Source organism: Coregonus lavaretus, assembly GCF_964263955.1.
Source record: "Coregonus lavaretus genome assembly, contig: HAP1_SCAFFOLD_1361, whole genome shotgun sequence".
Classification (NCBI taxonomy): Eukaryota; Metazoa; Chordata; class Actinopteri; order Salmoniformes; family Salmonidae; genus Coregonus; species Coregonus lavaretus.
Window position 1 is genome coordinate 53,702 of NW_028164592.1, and position 20,202 is coordinate 73,903.

Below are 20,202 nucleotides of genomic sequence, written 5' to 3' on the forward strand. Positions count from 1 at the left end.
GCTTCTGAAGCCAAGTCTTTACCTCTGTTCCATAAACTGTACACAAGTAATCAATTGTCGTCCTTATCAGAGCTCTATAAATATCCATCAACAATTGTCTGTCAGCACCCTATTCATAACCAGAGACCCACACAACCAACTACCGCGAAAGTTAATGAATGAGAGAGACATGAACATCGTTACAATACTGTATATAGACATAATATAACGGTTCTTCTTCTTTGAAGTTTAACGGCGGTTGGCATCCAATATGTTGCATTACCGCCCCAACTGGACTATAATATAAATCTATTTTACTTTGTGATACAAAATGGGAAAAGGGGAAAGGAACATTTAATTAAAAACCTTCCAACTAACCCTACACTCATTAAATACACTCTACCCCATTCCACTACTTTGACCCTATCTCCTCCTGCACCATGCCAACGGCCTGGGAGGACGGGACACCACCACTCAACACACCCTGTAACTCTTCTGAAGTCTAATCTTGTATGCCCAAATACTTCTCTGCAGCTGCCATCACAATATCCATTTTCTGTGATTGACAATCCATTTCTGCGGTATAGTTGATAACCATTGCTATGAACTCTAAGAAGCTAACTTTCCTAAAGCATATATCACTCGTTGGCCTATCCCTCTGTGCTGGCACAGATCTACTACTCACAGGGATCCTCTCAGGATCTCTCACCCTTGACCCATCCTCCTCTACTTCCTTCACTGTCTCAGCATACGACACCTTCTGTACTACTCTGACTCTAGCCACCTCAACCTGCGTCTCTCGCACCGGACACTTCAGATCCCCAGCAACATGGGCATCCCTACAGTTGACACACACAACTTTATCCACCGAAACTACACAATCCTCTATCCCATGCCCTCCTGCACACTTCCCACATCTTGGATCTCCCTCCTACAAACTGCTGACCATAAACGTTGCACCTGAAACAAAGCAGTGGATTCGCCACAAAAGCTCTAACAGGATAACTGATATATCCTACCATGACTTTGTCGGGTAAAGACTCAAAACTCAAAAGGACTGACAGTGACTCCTCTGTTTCACCACGCTCACCACCGGGTCTGTGTTGCACCAAACGCCGGGAATCACAAACACCAGCAGTCTTCAACCTTAATTGCTCCACTTCTACACTTAACGCTACCCCAGAAATCACTCCTTTCAATGGTGCCCTGTTCCTAAGAGCAAAGCAAGAAACAGATCTTGACCCAAGTTGCGTGACACGGAGCGCCCACTCCCTCTGGTCAGAAGAAACACAAACAAATATCCCAAGTCCACTACAGGTTACCTTCACTGATTCAACTGCACCCAACTCTTTTCCCACCCACCCTGAAACCACAAATGGATCTACCAAAAGGTATGGATCCACTTTCTCCAACAATGTATCTCCTACTGCACCAGATTCTTCTTTATCATGTCCATTGATGCCAGGCTCTGGTTCCGAGCTCTTCACCACACCTTCTACCTCACTTAACTCTCCCTCATTCATTTCCATTTCACCTCCAGAACTCAGTCTGGCGAATGGCTCACTCTGTTTGCACTTGAGTTATAACATTTGATTTTGATTTTGATTTATTTTTATGTCTCTATTCCTTTTAAACTTTTTTGAGTGTAACGTTTACTGTTAATTTCTGATTTGTTTATTATTTATTTCACTTGCTTTGGTAATGTAACATATGTTTCCAATGCCAATAAAGCCCATTTAATTGAATCGAGAGAGAGAGCTCCCTGTTAATGTATAGCAGACATGAGTCGCTCATGGTTACTCATGGTTATGTGAAGAGGTAGAGCCGCTTGCGACTTTAAATCAGTCAGAACAATAGGGAATGTCCATTTGGTCAAGATGATGGTTTCTCACTCAGTAGACCCGGGTTCATAACCCGTCAGTTACATTAAGCAGTCTATTCTCTGAAAGGGGTCCAGACAGCCTGTTCCCAACAGTGGGATTGGATAGGGGCCTCTCTCTCTCTCTCTCTGACTGGAGTAGAGAAGTGAAATGGTGTGTCTCCTCTGGTCAACAATACTCACCTTGAGAGACTCCACAGCCTGTTGGAGCTCCTTCAGCTCCTTCTCTCTCTCCTGGAATCTCTGCTGGACCTTCTGCTGACTCATCCCCAGCTGCCTCTGTGGAGAATCACTCTTCAATGAGCTATCAAGCTTTATTTGTCCAGTAGATCAATAGTATAGTAATGGGACATAGGGCCCATAGAAGTTAGGGATTAATATGTTGAGGAAGTGTCTGTGTGAAACTATATTATTATATTGTTATGTGAATGATTATAGTTTTAACAGTGCACAAAACAGGGGAGCTGATTGGGTGTTTAACAAATTACAATGGTGTTTGACTTTAGAAAATGGTGATACATTTGGAGACTCTGGGTTAACACATCTATATAATCAAGGTTTGTGTTCATATTTGTTCTGCTGAGGATTGATTTCATTTGAATGATCTCATATTCAAACAGCCTTAGTTCCTACTGTAATTATTATTTGTTTATCAGACAGTCACCAACAAGTAGTTCTGGTCTTACCTGTTTCTCAGTCCTCCCTGCTGCAGCTGACACTGTTTCATGGCCTTTATGTTCATCCATCACACACTGATAACAGATACACCGTTGATCGGTACGACAGTAAACCTCCAGCAGTTTGTCATGATGAGAGCAGATCTTCTCCTGTAGTTGTGCGGTGGCTTTGACCAGCTTGTGCTTCTTCAAAGCAGGAAATTCATAGTGAGGTTGGAGGTGAGTCTCACAGTAAGAGGCCAGACACACCAGACAGGACATGAGGGCTTTCTGCTTTCTGGTCCCAGTGCAGAAATCACACGCCACATCTTCAGGTCCAGCATAGCACAGAGCAGGAGGGGGAGCAGCCTGGAGTCCTGTCTCCTTCAGTTTCTCCACCATCTCAGCCAAAATGGTATTTTTCCTCAGATTAGGCCTTGGAGTGAAGGTCTCTCTGCACTGAGGACAGCTATAGACCCCTTTCAGAACATCCTGATCCCAGCAGTCCTCAATACAGCGCCTACAGTAACTGTGTCCACAGGCAGTAGTGACCGGCTCCTTCAGTAGATGCAGACAGACAGAACAACAGAACTGGTCCTGGTCCAGCAGAACTCCCTGCTGAGCCATTTGGATGGTTGTTCACTCTCACACAGACAGACGACACAGAGACTCAGATCAGTTTCGTTTCCACAGAAGTGAGTTTTTGGGAGGGCGAGGACTTTCTGGTTCTGCCAGATAGGTGAGGTTAGAGGGAGGGAGGGAGGGAGGGATAGAGAGAGAACTGCGTTCAACGTGGAGAGGGAGACAAATATTTTAGTTTCTAGGTTAGGGCCCTTCATTTGGAATAAATCTAACAAATATGAGTTGTTAGAATATATAAAGGGTAACAGTTCCTATGAAGTACATATTATAATTATTATAATAAGCTTCATAATGCCTTATAATACACTTATGTGTTATAACACTGATTATAAGTGTCTATAATAATTAATAAGTGGTTGTAATGGGGGGTGGGGGGGGGGTTGACATTGATACAATATACTGTAGTTTAAATGAATACTGTATGTATTGACTGATCATTGAGAATGAGGTAATACTTTACATTACAGTGTGGGTATTACTGTCAGGGTTAGAGTTACTACATTCAGCAGTAACCCTAACCCTAGCCATATCTAGGACTAAAAAGAGAAGACGTTTTACAATCAGAGTTCTTTGTATCTCTTCTTAGTCAGACAGAAACCCCCCACATATTATAGGTGGACGGGGTTATGAACATATCCAATGAATTGTTTTCTGCAACCAGATGAAATGAAACTGCCTTTCAGCAGGAAAAGCTTCTCTAATAATCCTAACCATTGCTGGGTGTCTTCAGAGACTGAGGTATAGAGACACACTGTCAAGTCAAAACATCTGGCTGTGCTTTCATGTCAAAACATTTATTATTTTCTATTCATAAAATTATATTGTATGATATTCTTTGATAACATATTCTATCCATAGGCTCCACTCTGTATAGTGTTAATGATGACTGTTTGTTCTGTACATTGATTGAATGGTTAGGACTATCTCACTGTATTCACAGATTAAATCCCAAGAGACCAGGATACCTAAAGGAAGCCTTCAACACTGTATCCCTTCATCCAGTCATAGTAAACAACATCTGTCTGTCTGTCTGTATTTCTGTCTGTCTGTAAACACAGCCAACTTTTCTGCGGTGGTTGTTGTTGCTATCAGTGCTGCACAGCTATTTTCAGGTCTCTCCAGAGATGGTCGATCGGGTTCAACTCCAGGATCTGGCTGGACCACTCAAGGACATTCAGAGACTTGTCCCGAAGCCACTCCTGCGTCTTGGCTGTGTGCTTAGGGTTGTTGTCTTGTTGGAAGTTGAACCTTCGCCCCAGTCTGAGATTCTGAGCGCTCTGAAGCAGGTTTTCATCAAGGATCTCTCTGTACTTTGCTCTGTTCATTTTTCCCTCGATCCTGGCTATTCTCCCAGTCCGTGCCTCTGAAAAACATCCCCACAGCCTGATGCTGCCACCACCATGCTTCACCATAGGGATGGTGCCATGTTTTCTACAGACGTGACGCTTGGCATTCAGGCCAAAGAGTTCAATCTTGGTTTCATCAGACCAGAGAATCTTCTTTCTTATGGTCTGAGAATACTTTAGGATCCTTTTGGCAAACTCCAAGCGGGCTGTCATGTGTCTTTTACTGAGGAGTGGCTTCCGTCTGGCCACTCTACCATAAAGGCCTAATTGGTGGAGTGCTGCAGAGGTGGTTGTCCTTCTGGAAGTTTCTCCCATCTCCACAGAGGAACTCTGGAGCTCTGTCAGAGTTACCATCGGGTTCTTGGTCACTTCCCTGACCAAGGCCCTTCTCCCCCGATGCTCAGTTTGGCCAGGTGGCCAGCTCTAGGAAGAGTCTTGGTGGTTACAAACTTCTTCCATTTAAGAATGATGGAGGCCATTGTGATCTTGGGGACCTTCAATGTTGCAGAAATGTTTTGGGACCCTTCCCCAGATCTGTGCCTCAACACAATCCTGTCTCAGAGCTCTACGGACAATTCCTTCACCCTCATGGCTTGGTTTTTGCTCTGACATGCACTATCAACTGTGGGACCTTATATAGACAGCTGTGTGCCTTTACAAATCATGTCCAATCAATTGAATTTACCACAGGTGGACTCCAATCAAGTTGTAGAAACATCTCAAGGATGATCAATGGAAACATGATGCACCTGAGCTCAATTTTGAGTCTCATAGCAAAGGGTCTGGATAATTATGTAAATAAGGTATTTCTGTCTTGTATTTTCAATAAGTGTGTACAAATAAAAACTTGTTTTCGCTTTGTCATTATGTGGTATTGTGGGTAGAGTGATGAGGAAAATGTTTTATTTAATCAATTTTAGAATAAGGCTGTAACGTAATAAAATGTTGAAAAAGTCAAAGGGTCTGAATACTTTCCGAATGCACTGTATGGCAGCTAGAAATCAAAACTGGATGGTCTTCAGAGATAGATGGGAGGGGCTTCGGGTAGCTGAAGGCGGGGACTAAAAACATACAAAATATAACTAATGTAAAATGTAGTGTCTGGGAAATGTATGTAGTATGTACATTTATAAGCTGGAAGTGGAAGCCTAAGTATTGTTTGTCCATTAGTTTAGGAGGGGTGGTAGGGTTAGGGGAAAATAATAAAGAAGGAAAATATATTTAAAATAATATTTACAAAACATATATATGGGGGATTGGAAATGATGCAGACAATTACACAGATAGAAGCCCCAATATATCTGCAATGTTAAAGCTGGTCCTATAGCTGTACGGTGGCTTTGACCAGCTGGTGCTTCTTCAAAGCAGGAGATTCATAGTGAGGTTGGAGGTGAGTCTCACAGTAAGAGGCCAGACACACCAGACAGGACATGAGGGCTTTCTGCTTTCTGGTCCCAGTGCAGACATCACACGCCACATCTCCAGGTCCAGCATAGCACAGAGCAGGAGGGGGAGCAGCCTGAAGTCCTTTCTTCTTCAGTTTCTCCACCAACTCAGCCAACATGGTATTTTTCCTCAGATTAGGCCTTGGAGTGAAGGTATGTCTGCACTGCACTCAATCTGGTTTATTTAGTACCCCATCGCAGGTTAAGTAGTGGAAAGAACATGTTGGGTTATTTTGACCCAGACAGTTTGGTTGCGTGAATAACCCAATATGTTGGGTTGTTAGTATTAACAGAACACGGGTTAATTTAACCATCAGTTGGGTATTTTTTACTCTCATGCTTGGTTGACCTAGCAACTGGGTCTGTTTTAATGTCATGCTTGGTTGACCTAGCAACTGGGTCTGTTTTAATGTCATGCTTGGTTGACCTAGCAACTGGTCTGTTTTAATGTCATGCTTGGTTGACCTAGCAACTGGGTCTGTTTTAATGTCATGCTTGGTTGACCTAGCAACTGGGTCTGTTTTAATGTCATGCTTGGTTGACCTAGCAACTGGGTCTGTTTTAATGTCATGCTTGGTTGACCTAGCAACTGGGTCTGTTTTAATGTCATGCTCGGTTGACCTAGCAACTGGGTCTATTTTAATGTCATGCTTGGTTGACCTAGCAACTGGGTCTGTTTTAATATCATTGTCACGCTCTGGCTCCGGGACTTTGTATGTTGAGCCAGGGTGTGTTCGTTTCGTTGTGTTCTGTTTGGTTGGGTTGTCTATGTGGTTGTTTCCTTGTTTGGTCGTGTGACTCCCAATCAGTGGTAACGAGTGTCAGCTGTCGGCTCGTTATCTCTGATTGGGAGCCATATTTAAACTGTGTGTTTTCACCTTGTGTTTGTGGGTTTTTGTTCCTAGCAACTGGGTCTGTTTTAATGTCATGCTTGGTTGACCTAGCAACTGGGTCTGTTTTAATGTCATCCTTACTGTAGGTTATTTTAAGGCGTTTACATACTGTAAACTCAATTTTTCCTTATTAAATTATTCTATAATATGTAGAGTATTTATTACATATTATAATAAGGTATACCACTGTATTATAACCCAACAATGAGACATACGTGGACTTTTAGGAAACTCTATAAGCATAATTGAAGCTACAAAAATGTCAATGTTCAACCTAAACATGTGCTAACTACGCAACAGACCAGATGAACAGGAATTATATTTACTCTCATGGGTGGCTAATAATAACTATCTGAAAGCCACACCCCTACTAAACTATGCCTACAGTCTTCTGATCTGACCTGCTGGGTCATATCTCAATAACCAAGCAACAATAACCCAACACCCAGCATCCATAACCTAGCAGTTTTTAAAGAAAACAACCCAACTAAGTGACCCAACGCCAGCAACCCAACATTTGGGTCAACCAAACAACCCAGTATTGTTTAGAGTGTGGGGACAGGTGTAGACACCTTTCAGATCATCCTGATTCCAGCTTTCTTTAATAAAGCCCATACAGTAGCTGTGTCCACAGGCAGTAGTCACCGGATCCTTCAGTGGATCCAGACAGACGGAGCAACAGAACAGTTCTAGATTGTCAGCCATTTTAGTGCTTTCACCTGAAGGTTGAGCAACAGGGAGTCAAAGATGACTTTCTGTTTCATGGAACTCTACACCAGAGGACAGGGAGTGGCTTCCTCTTGACTGTGTACTCTGTATCTACAGGTTTTTGGGGGATGGAAGTCAAGCTAAGAAGATGACGTTGCATACAGCTGTGTCCACAGGGAATAGTAACTGGATCCTTTGGTAGATCCAGACAGCAGAGTGGATATTTTAAAAGGGCCTCTGCAATGTCCATACAACAAACTGCACAGCAGAGTATCAGAGATAACTTTAATTTCTTTGAAAGTCTGAGTGGTGGGGGAGGCTTTTTAGATCTGTTTGGAGACGTTAGTCCTGGATGGATGCACTGAGGTATATAGGGATGGAAGCCATGGTGACGTGTAACCAAATATAAGGTTGTGGTAAAACATTACAACGTTTTAAAGGTTCCATAAATGTACAGTGACCTATTCAGAAGCCACAGTGGTGAATGATGAATATGTCAAATCAAAAGTTTTCTTTCATTTTCAGTCATGTAAAATGATCATAAATTGTAAAGAAACATGTGGATGCAGTGGGGTGCAAATACCTCTGTAGAATTAATTAAGCGAGAAATGGCGGTGGAAACGGCTTTATGCACAAATATTGATATAATAACCATCATATTGAAGTAAACTTGGAGTCACACGATGATATGTGGTGTGGTCCTCCCACTACGACTCGGGAAACCATGCAGTTTATTAAGCTACAGATGAAATAAGTTATGCTGAACTTCACAGGGTGGTGAAAGTGCACGGTGATGAGCTTGATGCTCCTTTCCAATAAATATCGAGGGTCTTTTTGTCCATAATAATGTCATCATGTAGGTAGCCTGTCCAGAGTGGGCACGTTCACTATATAATGCCCCCAAAACATCTGACAAAACCATCGGTAGAGTTGAAAATGTGATGGAAACCCATTTATCATAACTTTTTGAAACCGGTACATGGGAATTTAACTGCAAAAATATATTAGTATTTTCTAAAATATATATTTGTATGTGCATTACGTCATCATGCACAGCCATTTATCTTCAACACGTCAATTTGATGGAAACATCTCTGCTGGTAAAATGACCATGTTTTTATGAAGATTTTACAATATTCACATGAAAATCTGACGCCAGTCAAATGGAAACAGATTTTCATGCGAATATTCAAATATCTGCATAAAAACAATATCCTCATCTATAAACAATATCCCAATAGAATTGAATGGTAAATTACGTATTGAATCATTTTGGGGTCACTTGTATTGTAAATAAGAACATAATATGTTTAAGTGACTCCAAAATGACACCATACATTATTTACCATTCAATTCTATTGGGCACAACATCATCTGAAACACAACCGAAACACACTGCAAATGCATCCAACAAGAGTCCCAAGCTTGATGTAGTCATAGCCTGCTAGGAATATGGGACCAAATACTAAACTTTTGACAAAGTGTAATATACTATAAGTGAATTTGTCCAAATACTTATGACACCTACATATGGAGGGCCTAGATAAATACAGTATATTTATTTCTAAACAGTAAAACAGACATGAATGAAAATAGCCTCAAATAAAAGGTGACATTCTGTACTGTCGCCTCATATAAAACATTTAATATCAAATCTAAAATGTTGGAGTATAGAGCCAAATTCAAAGTTTAATAAATTAAAAAACCAAGGGTGGGTCAAAATTATTCCCATAATGTAGAAGTTTCAGTAGATTAGGAACTGCTTCCTATAAAGCTATGTGGAGTATAATGTAGCTGGACATTGTAAAGTCTGCTTCCTATAAAGCTATGTGGAGTATAATGTAGCTGGACATTGTAAAGTCTGCTTCCTATAAAGCTATGTGGAGTATAATGTAGCTGGACATTGTAAAGTATGCTTCCTATAAAGCTATGTGTAGTATAATGTAGCTGGACATTGTAAAGTCTGCTTCCTATAAAGCTATGTGAAGTATAATGTAGCTGGACATTGTAAAGTCTGCTTCCTATAAAGCTATGTGGAGTATAATGTAGCTGGACATTGTAAAGTCTGCTTCCTATAAAGCTATGTGGAGTATAATGTAGCTGGACATTGTAAAGTCATACACACAATTATATTACTTCTTATTGACATTCAACCTGGGAATGGAAATGTAAGCAATTAATGTACAAACATGTCTAAAACAAATCCTGCAACAAAGGACCAGGTGTGAATGTTCTGGGGGGTCTAAGTCTACCCCTAACCAGTTTGAATACACGGTTTGATTTCACCCCCAGACCCCAAAACACACCCCATTCAAAACAGTTTTAACAGCCCCCCACCCGATGCAACTCAATATTAAGAAGGCATACAGTCAGTGTATAGCCCAATGCACTACCCCCAGGATCACAACAAGCCCCTCACACATTGGGACCACACACACACAATGTGAATGGAAATATATTATTATATTTTTATATATTACAATCCATCACAAGAAAGGGTGTTGGTTATTTTAGTTTTCCAAGTAACATTTCTTGGACATGTCCTTACTTTAAAAATAAGCATGTTTGGTCTTGTTTGAATCAGCCCAATTCTCTGGTTATAAATAAAATAACCATGATTGGCAGAATGTTTAATTCACATCTCTGGCTATTAATAGATTGTGGAACTATGAAAAATAGGGAATAATGTTCCCAACACACCCACCTCACAGTTCCTACACAGACCCTGAGGCACCATGCAGGTCTGACACCAGAGGAGGCTGGTAGGAGGAGCTATAGGAGGACGGGCTCATTGTAATGGCTGGAATGGAATCAATGGAACGTATCAAACACAAACACATGAAACCACATGTTTGACTGAGTTCCATTTATTCCATTCCAGACATCACAATGAGCCTGTCCTGCTATAGCTCCTCCCACCGGACTCCACTGCCTGACAACCATTCTATTGTCTTGAGGACTTTACAACCATTTGGTCTGATCAAAGAGCAGGACACCCTTTGAAATAGATACATCCTCTCAGCCTTGATGACTAAACTAATCAAAGACTAACACACACACACACACACACACCACAGTAATCTGATCATGGTGACTCCACAGTAATAACATTTATAACTCATAAGTCACCAGGTGTGATTTACCTTTTGACAGATGAAACCCTACATCAACTACTAATGACTTATGGGAGGAAGTGAGCATTTCACATATTAAGATATAATACAAGGATACTTCCTTTGTGTGTTGCACTTAGTCAATTGAAAATGTGCTTAAAGTTTTGAAAAAACAGCCTTTTTGATGATCTGTTTTGAGTTTTGTATTAAGAGTTGTGAAATTCTACCACATACTTGTGAAAATAGTACAAAAGTGATTATAAAATCTATAATACATGGATACTTCCTTAAATGTACTTATTTTGTGTTATGCAGTTATGTTATTGAAACAAAATAAGTCTAATGAGAGAATAAATAAGTCAAGTCCAACCATTACCTCTCTCCTCTTTCACATCCCTCTATCATCACTCCATGGGTGTGTCCCAATAATCTCTCCTTCCTCCTGAAGTGTATCATTCCTTCACTACTCCTCTCAAATGTAAAAGCATTGGATTGGTGTTGGCATGGGGTAGAGGGAGTTTACATATACCAGTCATTTCCTTTTAAATCCATGAAGGGAAGTGGACAAGTTCACACTTAGAAAGGAGATAATAGTTCCACACCCCATGTGTCCTGATAACTACAGGAATGGAACCATATTGAGGTTGTCTGCTTTCTATACGGTTTGAGGGGAGAGAGAGAGAGAGAGAGAGAGAGAGAGAGAGAGAGAGAGAGAGAGAGAGAGAGAGAGAGAGAGAGAGAGAGAGAGAGAGAGAGAGACAGAGACAGAGACAGAGACAGAGACAGAGACAGAGACAGAGACAGAGACAGAGACAGAGACAGAGAGAGAGAGAGAGAGAGAGAGAGAGAGAGAGAGAGAGAGAGTTCTGGAGATGAGGGAATATGTGTGCAGAAAGAAACCCTCCAGTATGGTTAACCCCAGTTAGGCCCAGTATGGACTATCAATACAAGTGACCATTTAGAATGTGACCCAGTTCAATGGGTCTTAACAGAACTGGGGGATGTCAGCCATGAAGTTGTCTAAACACAACTGGAATATAATTTGTTTCTGATTCATTGTTAATGGACTTTCCATTAGGAACACAGGGGAAAAACCTAACACAACAACACACATAACACACATCCAATAAAAACAAAGGGGGAGGAAACCACTAAAGTCATTACCATATTGTCATTTTCTAACAACAGGGAGAAAACATGTAAAATCTAGAAGACTACTTTAGCTCAGTAGCCTAGTGCACTACGTAGGGAACAGGGTGTCATTTGGGCCAGAGTCAGTAACTCCCCTGGGTATGAATTCTCTCTCTATCTTATCTGTCTTCTATATGATGTTCTCCTCTCCTCCTCTCTTCTCTCCTCTATTCACTCTATTCTATCATCCACACCACATGCCAGCTTCAACACAATCCATTTACAAGTTAAAGACACACCTTGGAATAAATAGCAAAGGAAAACTACTACTAGATGGATTTTTTATTTCCCATCACCATGAATCATATTTAATAACTGAACAGTAGCAGACCTAACTTCATCTGTTCCTGACTCTGGATAGTGGATTAAAAAGACCATCAATCTCCAATGATATTAAAGTACAATTCTGAACATTACTGATATACTGAGTGACAAGTCAAGATATCTGCTGTTTTTATTGTTTGGTTAATAGCACCACCTGCTGGACAGGTTTAATGTTGCTTGACTGAGCAGTACGGGAGAATAAAAGATGCCAAATTTAGGGCCGGTTTCCCAGACATCTCCATTGAACATGCTTTTTAGTCTAGGACTAGGCTTCATCTGTGTCCGGGAAACCGGCCCATATAGTTCAATTAGCAAGTAAGTAACACTACCTGTTCCATGATACTGAGGAAAATGACATTGAGACAGAGAACCAATTGAGAAAACATTTCAATGGTTCTGAATGACAACCAACATACATTAACAGCATACATCATGATTAATGTGAATATATAAGATTAAAACGTTGCACTTACAAATAATATGAATGCATTGAATTGTAATTCATAACATCTTCTGAAGATCAAATCAATCAAATCATTGTACATAAAAACAGAGCAGAATGAATCATCACATCTGGGGACCATCACCACCAGCATGACTAGTATCTATGTGGACCCTACTACAGTTTAACCAGCTCAGCTATAGACTACACCAGCATGACTAGTATCTATGTGGACCCTACTACAGTTTAACCAGCTCAGCTATAGACTACACCAGCATGACTAGTATCTATGTGGACCCTACTACAGTTTAACCAGCTCAGCTATAGACTACACCAGCATGACTAGTATCTATGTGGACCCTACTACAGTTTAACCAGCTCAGCTATAGACTACACCAGCATGACTAGTATCTATGTGGACCCTACTACAGTTTAACCAGCTCAGCAGTACCAGAGAGCCAAAACCCAGGATAAAGGGGCTGAGTGAATGTGGTCTGGACTCTGTGGAGGAGGGTCATTGTGTCAGAGACACTGTAGAAGGACAGAGTACCTGCCTTGTGATCCAGGTCCACTCCTACTCTGGAGGACTGAGGGCCTGATACTTTAGTCCTAACCTTATTGTGTATGAACCAATAACTACCACTATAGTACACTAAACTCCAGGACTTGTCATTGAGTCCAAATTCACCATCTGTCCCTGTTCTGCTGATGTCTTTATATGAGACTGCTGTAACAACATCCTCCCCACTCCACTCCACCTCCCAGTAACAGCGTCCAGACAGACCCTCTCTACACAGAACCATACTGTAGTTGGTGAATCTGTCTGGATGAACAGGATATGGTTGGACTTGGTCTGTATAGGTCACCTTTCTGTTCCCTTCAGACAGAGATAGTTGTGTGTCTGCTGTGTTTGGGTCCAGTGTGAGCTGACAGGAATCTGGGAGAAGAGCAGAGCAGAGACCAATGAGGGGAGTTAGAACAATAAGTGAAGTCAGATACTGTATCTACCCTGTCTTTGATTAGAGCACAGCAGAGATCAAATCAGAGAAATATGAGGAGTCAGATAGATACCCAGTCTTTGATTAGATCTAATATTGCTATATATTTCTAGAGGGATTGTTAGGAGTGTCAGTAAAAAGAGACTGTTAGTTACTTCAGAATAAAGAGACTCACATTGTAAGAACTGTTCTCTGGTCTTGGGCTCTGGAGGCAGTACAACATCCACTATATTCACTACAGACACACAAACACATTCACAGAGAGAGGGAATGTTATCATCATACCATATTCCACATGTATATGACTAGTAGGGAACTTTCAATGGTCTAAAGTTGATGTTCTTATTATTTTCAACACACCTGTAGTGGAGATCTTGGTCCATTCTCCTTTAAGGACGTCTTCTAGTTTCTCTCTCAGTTCAGACACAGTCTTACTCACATCTCCAAAGTACTGAAGAGGACGGACAACGATGCTGGGTAAGTCTGAAGATACACTGGTACCGGAGAGAGACTGATAACTCTGGGGGGAGAGAGAGAGAGAACAGAACCAAATGATTGAGAGTTTCACATTAAGTTAATTTCATATCACATGTATCAAGGCAGTTGAGTTACCTGGAGGAAATGGATGTGATCCTCTGTGTGTGAGAGCTGCTCCAGCTCAGTGCTTCTCTTCCTCAGCTCAGCTATCTCCTGCTCCAGTTGCTCCAGCAGTCCTTCAGCTTGACTCACTTGAGCCTTCTCTTGGGCTCTGATCAGCTCCTTCACCTCAGAGCGCCTTCTCTCAATGGAGCGGATCAGCTCAGTAAAGATCTTATCACTGTCCACCACTGCTGCCTGTGCAGAGCTCTGTTAAGAGAGAGAGAGAGAGAGACTGACTTGTCTTACTTTAATGAGCCATCCTCATTACACTAACACCCCCACCCCTAAAAGCACATTGCGTGACATCACAACCTCTACACAATCACATTATCCAGTACCCAACACCACAGTACAATACACCAACCACCACCACATTCCAACCATTCATCCAACCCCTCCTCTCCAGCCGTACAGACAGCCCCCCTGAGCCCCCATACCTCCTGAAACATCTCCACACTGTTGATCATTTTGTACAACTCAAACTCAACCCTAAGGCGTCAACAGTAATGGCATTACCCTGGCAACACAGAAAAAACATGATGAACAGTCTGTCATTGCAGAAAACGGACACCCCTCCCCAACTCCCAGGTCAACCCGAGCCAACCAGCTATTGGTGTCCAGGGCTCCATGTAATACCCTCCACTGGAGGACCCCTGACCTTTCCAGCACTGGAAGCTTATAGAGCACCCTCCACCTATACCCTGCCATGCTCTCAGCCCCCACAACCCCCTGCCACTGATGCCCCTTCACTCCAGCTAAGCTCCTGATGTGTCTAACCTTGACACTGAGGGTGTACAGCACCTTACCCCCCACCTCCTCAAACTCCCCCAGGCTCAGAGTGTTAAAAGTCAGTAAGTCCTCCGGACTCTCCTGCCAGTCCCCAGTCTCTGCTGTCACTTGCAGTGGTGGAAACGGTGGTGGCCCCTCCTCAGGCTGCTCCAGCCCTCAGTACTGCAGCATAGAAATCAGAGACCCCTGCTGTATTGAGTCTCTCCTGCCGCATGATGAAGAGCTGCTGATCCATCCCCAAACCACCAGCCCTCCTCAACAGAGCACATGCTGGTTCCCTCCAGCCCACCTCCGTACGGTACAGTAGCCTCTGTGCTGCTGAGTCAGAACGCTGCCACCCTGACCAGAAATAATTCACTAACTTGCGCTGCAGGTCCACAAGCAGACCACCGGGGGCGTTGAGAATGGCCAATTTAAGCCATAGAGAGGATGCCACCAAGTTGTTGATGATCAGCACCCTCCCTCTGTATGCCACTTGGGAGATGAGCCACCTCCACTTCGTCAGCCTCGACACCACCGCTTGTGACACTCCTTCCCAGTTCTTCCTATCCCAACCCTCCGAGCCCAGATACACCCCAAGCATCTTGAGCCACTCACAGCCCCACTGCAACCCCCCTGGAAGCTGCGGAGGTGCCCTGTCCCTCCATGCCCCACATAACAGAGCCTCACTCTTGCCCCAGTTTACCTAAGCAGAAGACACCCCCTCGTACACCCTCAAACTATTCTCCAGGGCCTGTAGGTTCTGCTCATCCCTAACCAACACAGACGTCATCAGCGTATGCTGCCACTGCTATGCCTGTCCCCAACCCTATGCCTGGCTCCCACACTCCCTGTAGCCTCCTGCGTAGCAGGCCCAGAAAGGGCTCAATAACAAGAGTGTATAGCTGCCCTGACAGAGGGCATCCCTGGTGAATGCCCCTCCCTACCCAGACTGGCCTACTGAGCCCTCCCCCAACCTTGACCATACATGAAGCCCCAGCGTACAACATCTGAACACAGGCCACATAATTCTCCCCACAACCAAAACAACACATTAAACAGATATTCATGGTCCACCCTATCAAAGGCTTTCTCCTGATTATGAACAGATTGTTTGTGATTGAGCGTCCTGGTACAGAGTACGTTTGGTCCTTGTGTACAATAGAGTCCAGGTGGGACTTCAGTCTGTTAACGAGGACCTTGGTAAAGACCTTATAGTCCACACAGAGCAATGCCACAGGCCTCCAGTTCTTTAAGTCGCTCAAATCTACTTGTTTGGGTTGGAGACTAAAAGCTATCCGTCTACATCTTAGCGACAGCTCCCCCACCCCGACGCACTCACGCAACACACAAAACAAGTCCTGTCCAATAATTCCCCAAAACTGTTTAGAAAAATCTACGTCTGAGAGACAGCAGCTGAGAGTTTGTGTAAGGCCAGGGAAATGTCTATTTGATTTATCTGTGACAGAGAGAGTTTGGAAAGGTCTGTGAGCAGAACCTGAGAAAACCCAGGATAATAATAATAATAATAATAAGCCATTTAGCAGACGCTTTTATCCAAAGCGACTTACAGTCATGTATATACATGTTTACATATGGGTGGTCCCAGGGATCGAACCCACTACCCTGGCGTTACAAGCGCCATGCTCTACCAATTGAGCTACAGAGGACCACAGAGTTCTGCCCTCTATAAATCAGAGTACAACTCCACAGCCTCATCTCCTCACAACAGAAGTTACCCACCCATCAGGCTCCCTCATCTCCCCACAACAGAAGTTACCCACCCATCAGGCTCCCTCATCTCCCCACAACAGAAGTTACCCACCCATCAGGCTCCCTCATCTCCCCCACAACAGAAGTTACCCACCCATCAGGCTCCTTCATCTCCCCCACAACAGAAGTTACCCACCCATCAGGTTCCCTCATCTCCCCCACAACAGAAGTTACCCACCCATCAGGCTCCCTCATCTCCCCCACAACAGAAGTTACCCACCCATCAGGCTCCCTCATCCCCCACAACAGAAGTTACCCACCCATCAGGCTCCCTCATCTCCCCACAACAGAAGTTACCCACCCATCAGGCTCCCTCATCTCCCCACAACAGAAGTTACCCACCCATCAGGCTCCCTCATCTCCCCCACAACATAAGTTATCCACCCATCAGGCTCCCTCATCTCCCCACAACAGAAGTTACCCACCCATCAGGCTCCCTCATCTCCCCACAACAGAAGTTACCCACCCATCAGGCTCCCTCATCTCCCCCACAACAGAAGTTACCCACCCATCAGGCTCCTTCATCTCCCCCACAACAGAAGTTACCCACCCATCAGGTTCCCTCATCTCCCCCACAACAGAAGTTACCCACCCATCAGGCTCCCTCATCTCCCCCACAACAGAAGTTACCCACCCATCAGGCTCCCTCATCCCCCACAACAGAAGTTACCCACCCATCAGGCTCCCTCATCTCCCCACAACAGAAGTTACCCACCCATCAGGCTCCCTCATCTCCCCACAACAGAAGTTACCCACCCATCAGGCTCCCTCATCTCCCCCACAACAGAAGTTACCCACCCATCAGGCTCCCTCATCTCCCCACAACAGAAGTTACCCACCCATCAGGTTCCCTCATCTCCCCACAACAGAAGTTACCCACCCATCAGACAAACATAAAACAATGGATTTCCACACACTGTTTTTCCAAACCCAAAAAGAAAGAGCTGGGAGCATCCATCAATCTCAACAAGTTAAATCTATCTCTGGGCTTTCCCTACATCCCATCACTGACTGAGAGACTCAAACTCCCCCTTCTGCTGTCCCCACCTCTCCCAAAAGCCTTGGAAGCTTGAGCAAAAAGTGACATCTTGGAAGAGCTTTACATGGAATTTCCAATAGGACACCTGCCTGGGCCCTGGTGAAACAGAGAACTGAGCCCTGTACTAGGTGCAGACACATTTTGGAAAGCAAAGACAAGGTCACTGATTTTGGCTCTAACCACTAACAACCTACCCTTACACACCTCTTTTGCTACCCCTGCACTAAGATTTGTGCCATGGCTCAGCACCTGCGCCCCCTTCCACCAGACCCCCAATACACTTCATTAATCACATCACTGTGTGTCTCTTGCTAAAATAATCACGTTTAAATGTTTTTGGTTTACATATTCCCCCAGTCTCTGCTGCCGTTCATGTTAAGGAAGTCTAACCGTGAAATCTCCATAAGAGGTGGGAGGGAAATCACCAAAATCAGAAACCAGTAGAGAAGCCCATAAAGCCGCCATGCCAGAAAGAACCATCCATTTAAGCAGATTCTGAAGACATGCCCTTAAGAACCCAAGACCCATTTTCTCAGCCTATACCGCTTCCTGGGTGAGAGGACACTAAACCCCTCATTCTTCATCACGTGTTGTACTGACCTTACAAACCTTCCAGGATCAATCAAATAAGACTCCAGCAGAACCTTCTTTTTCCCCTTTAGTCTCCATCAGGAACCTAGAAAGTTCTCTCACCGTATATACTGGGCCCTCAGCCTGACTGGCTGTCAGCTCTGGATCCAATGAGCGGTCTGAAAACGAGATCGCCTTGTCCTCCGCTCCCGCAGACTCACCTCCCCCCTCTTCCTCCTCCTCCACTGGCAAGGTACTGTCTTCCTCCTCCCCAGTCTCTGCCCCCCTGCACTTCCCCCCTGATCAGTGCATCTTCCCCAATGACAGGCAATATTTCCTGGGATGAGCCCACCAAGCCTTCGCCCACCGGAGTCTCTGTTACTACAGAAACCTGCCTCAGCTCATGTAGCCCAGCTGCAACCCTCCCCACCACCGCTTTCTCCACGGCCTGCGCACCACCACTTGGCCATGCACTACTACCGTGTAGCTCAGTTGGTAGAGCATGGCGCTTGCAACGCCAGGGTTGTGGGTTCGTTTCCCATGGGGGGACAGTATGAAAATGTATGCACTCACTAACTGTAAGTCGCTCTGGATAAGAGCATCTGCTAAATGACTAAAATGTAAAAAATTTACTCTCCTCCCTCCTGGTACCCCCACCATTTATTTTGCAATTCTGAGTAATCACTACTTTAGTAAGGATTAGTAAGGAAAAACACTTTATTCAGTACTACTGCAGTTGCTTAATAATTCAAATAGATGTCAGCATAAGACTATGAATGACATTTCAGAAGATTAGTTTAGTTCTCTCCCTGGATACACCACCACTCCACCTCACAGGAAAACTCCTGCCTGAGCTTTTTACTGTCCCTTTCCACACTGCTAACGCAAGAGGAAGGACTGAAAACACATTACTGTGAAGTAATATAATGATGAGTCATGTTTATTATTACCTGTTTTTATGGTCATGTTTTGAAATTATACTTCATTACTATAATGATTATCAATAAGCCTGAACATTAATTCAGTCACCTCTGGTCGACAAAAACGTATTTTCCTAGTACATTAATTGTCAAATTCATCAACCAGCATCGAGCACTCTGCCTTCTCACGCAAGCGAGGGGCATGTTGAGGTAAATATGCTAGCCGCGACGGTTGCATTATGTAATTTATTGGTGGGCTGGAAGATGCAGTGTTTTTTCTTTTCTATTCAGAGGCTATTTACTCCCAATATGAGATAATTTTATATAGAAGGTTTTTTATAATGCATGTTTACTAGGGTTGAGGTTAGCGCATCTGAGTAGGGATTATTTGGCCGGGGTTCAATACCTGTCCTACCTATCAATCATATTGCTGCTTGTAGCCTATAACTGATGATCCCCACACTAGAAACACCGAAAACTATCTGTGCTAGCAAACCCTGTGTTCCACCCCTCCCCTGCGTAACCTTGAAGTTTGTTAAGAAACAAACACTTGTCTACGAAAATAGACATGTTTAACGGATTCCGCTTGGCACCCAGCCGAGAGCACACGAAAACCACTTGCAAATTTACCAAAACTAACCAACTACTTGCGGTCTGTTCGTACGTAATAAACAGAGGCAGATTAGCCACCACAACTCTTGTCGAAAGAGGCGAAATCTGCACCAACACACCCCTCACAAAATCCCACTCACAACAAGACAAACCTTTTTCATTAACACAACCACCGCCTTGCCTTGTTCATTCTGGATGCAGATGTTCCGCTCCAACCTGTTCGCCGACCATGAGCAAAACTTCCTCCACACCTTTCTCCGGAACG

At 43.7% G+C, this 20,202-nt stretch overlaps 2 protein-coding genes across 2 annotated transcripts in view; both read right to left on the minus strand.

The window, feature by feature from the left end:
* The window catches only part of LOC311116874 (E3 ubiquitin/ISG15 ligase TRIM25-like), a 33,122-nt gene that overhangs the window by 7,974 nt on the left and 4,946 nt on the right, over positions 1-20,202 (minus strand). The window contains exons 3-9 of the mRNA XM_084191901.1: positions 14,229-14,462; positions 13,977-14,136; positions 13,792-13,851; positions 13,065-13,555; positions 5,875-5,925; positions 2,551-3,147; positions 2,042-2,089 (exon numbers count right to left, since the gene is read on the minus strand). Coding sequence (XP_084048027.1) covers positions 2,042-2,089; positions 2,551-3,147; positions 5,875-5,925; positions 13,065-13,555; positions 13,792-13,851; positions 13,977-14,136; positions 14,229-14,462 — 1,641 coding nt within the window. The remainder of the gene's footprint in view (positions 1-2,041; positions 2,090-2,550; positions 3,148-5,874; positions 5,926-13,064; positions 13,556-13,791; positions 13,852-13,976; positions 14,137-14,228; positions 14,463-20,202) is intronic.
* The window catches only part of LOC311116872 (tripartite motif-containing protein 16-like), a 51,848-nt gene continuing 44,192 nt past the window's right edge, over positions 12,547-20,202 (minus strand). The window contains exon 7 of the transcript XR_014611518.1: positions 12,547-12,919. The gene's annotated coding sequence lies outside the window, so the exon portion shown is untranslated. The remainder of the gene's footprint in view (positions 12,920-20,202) is intronic.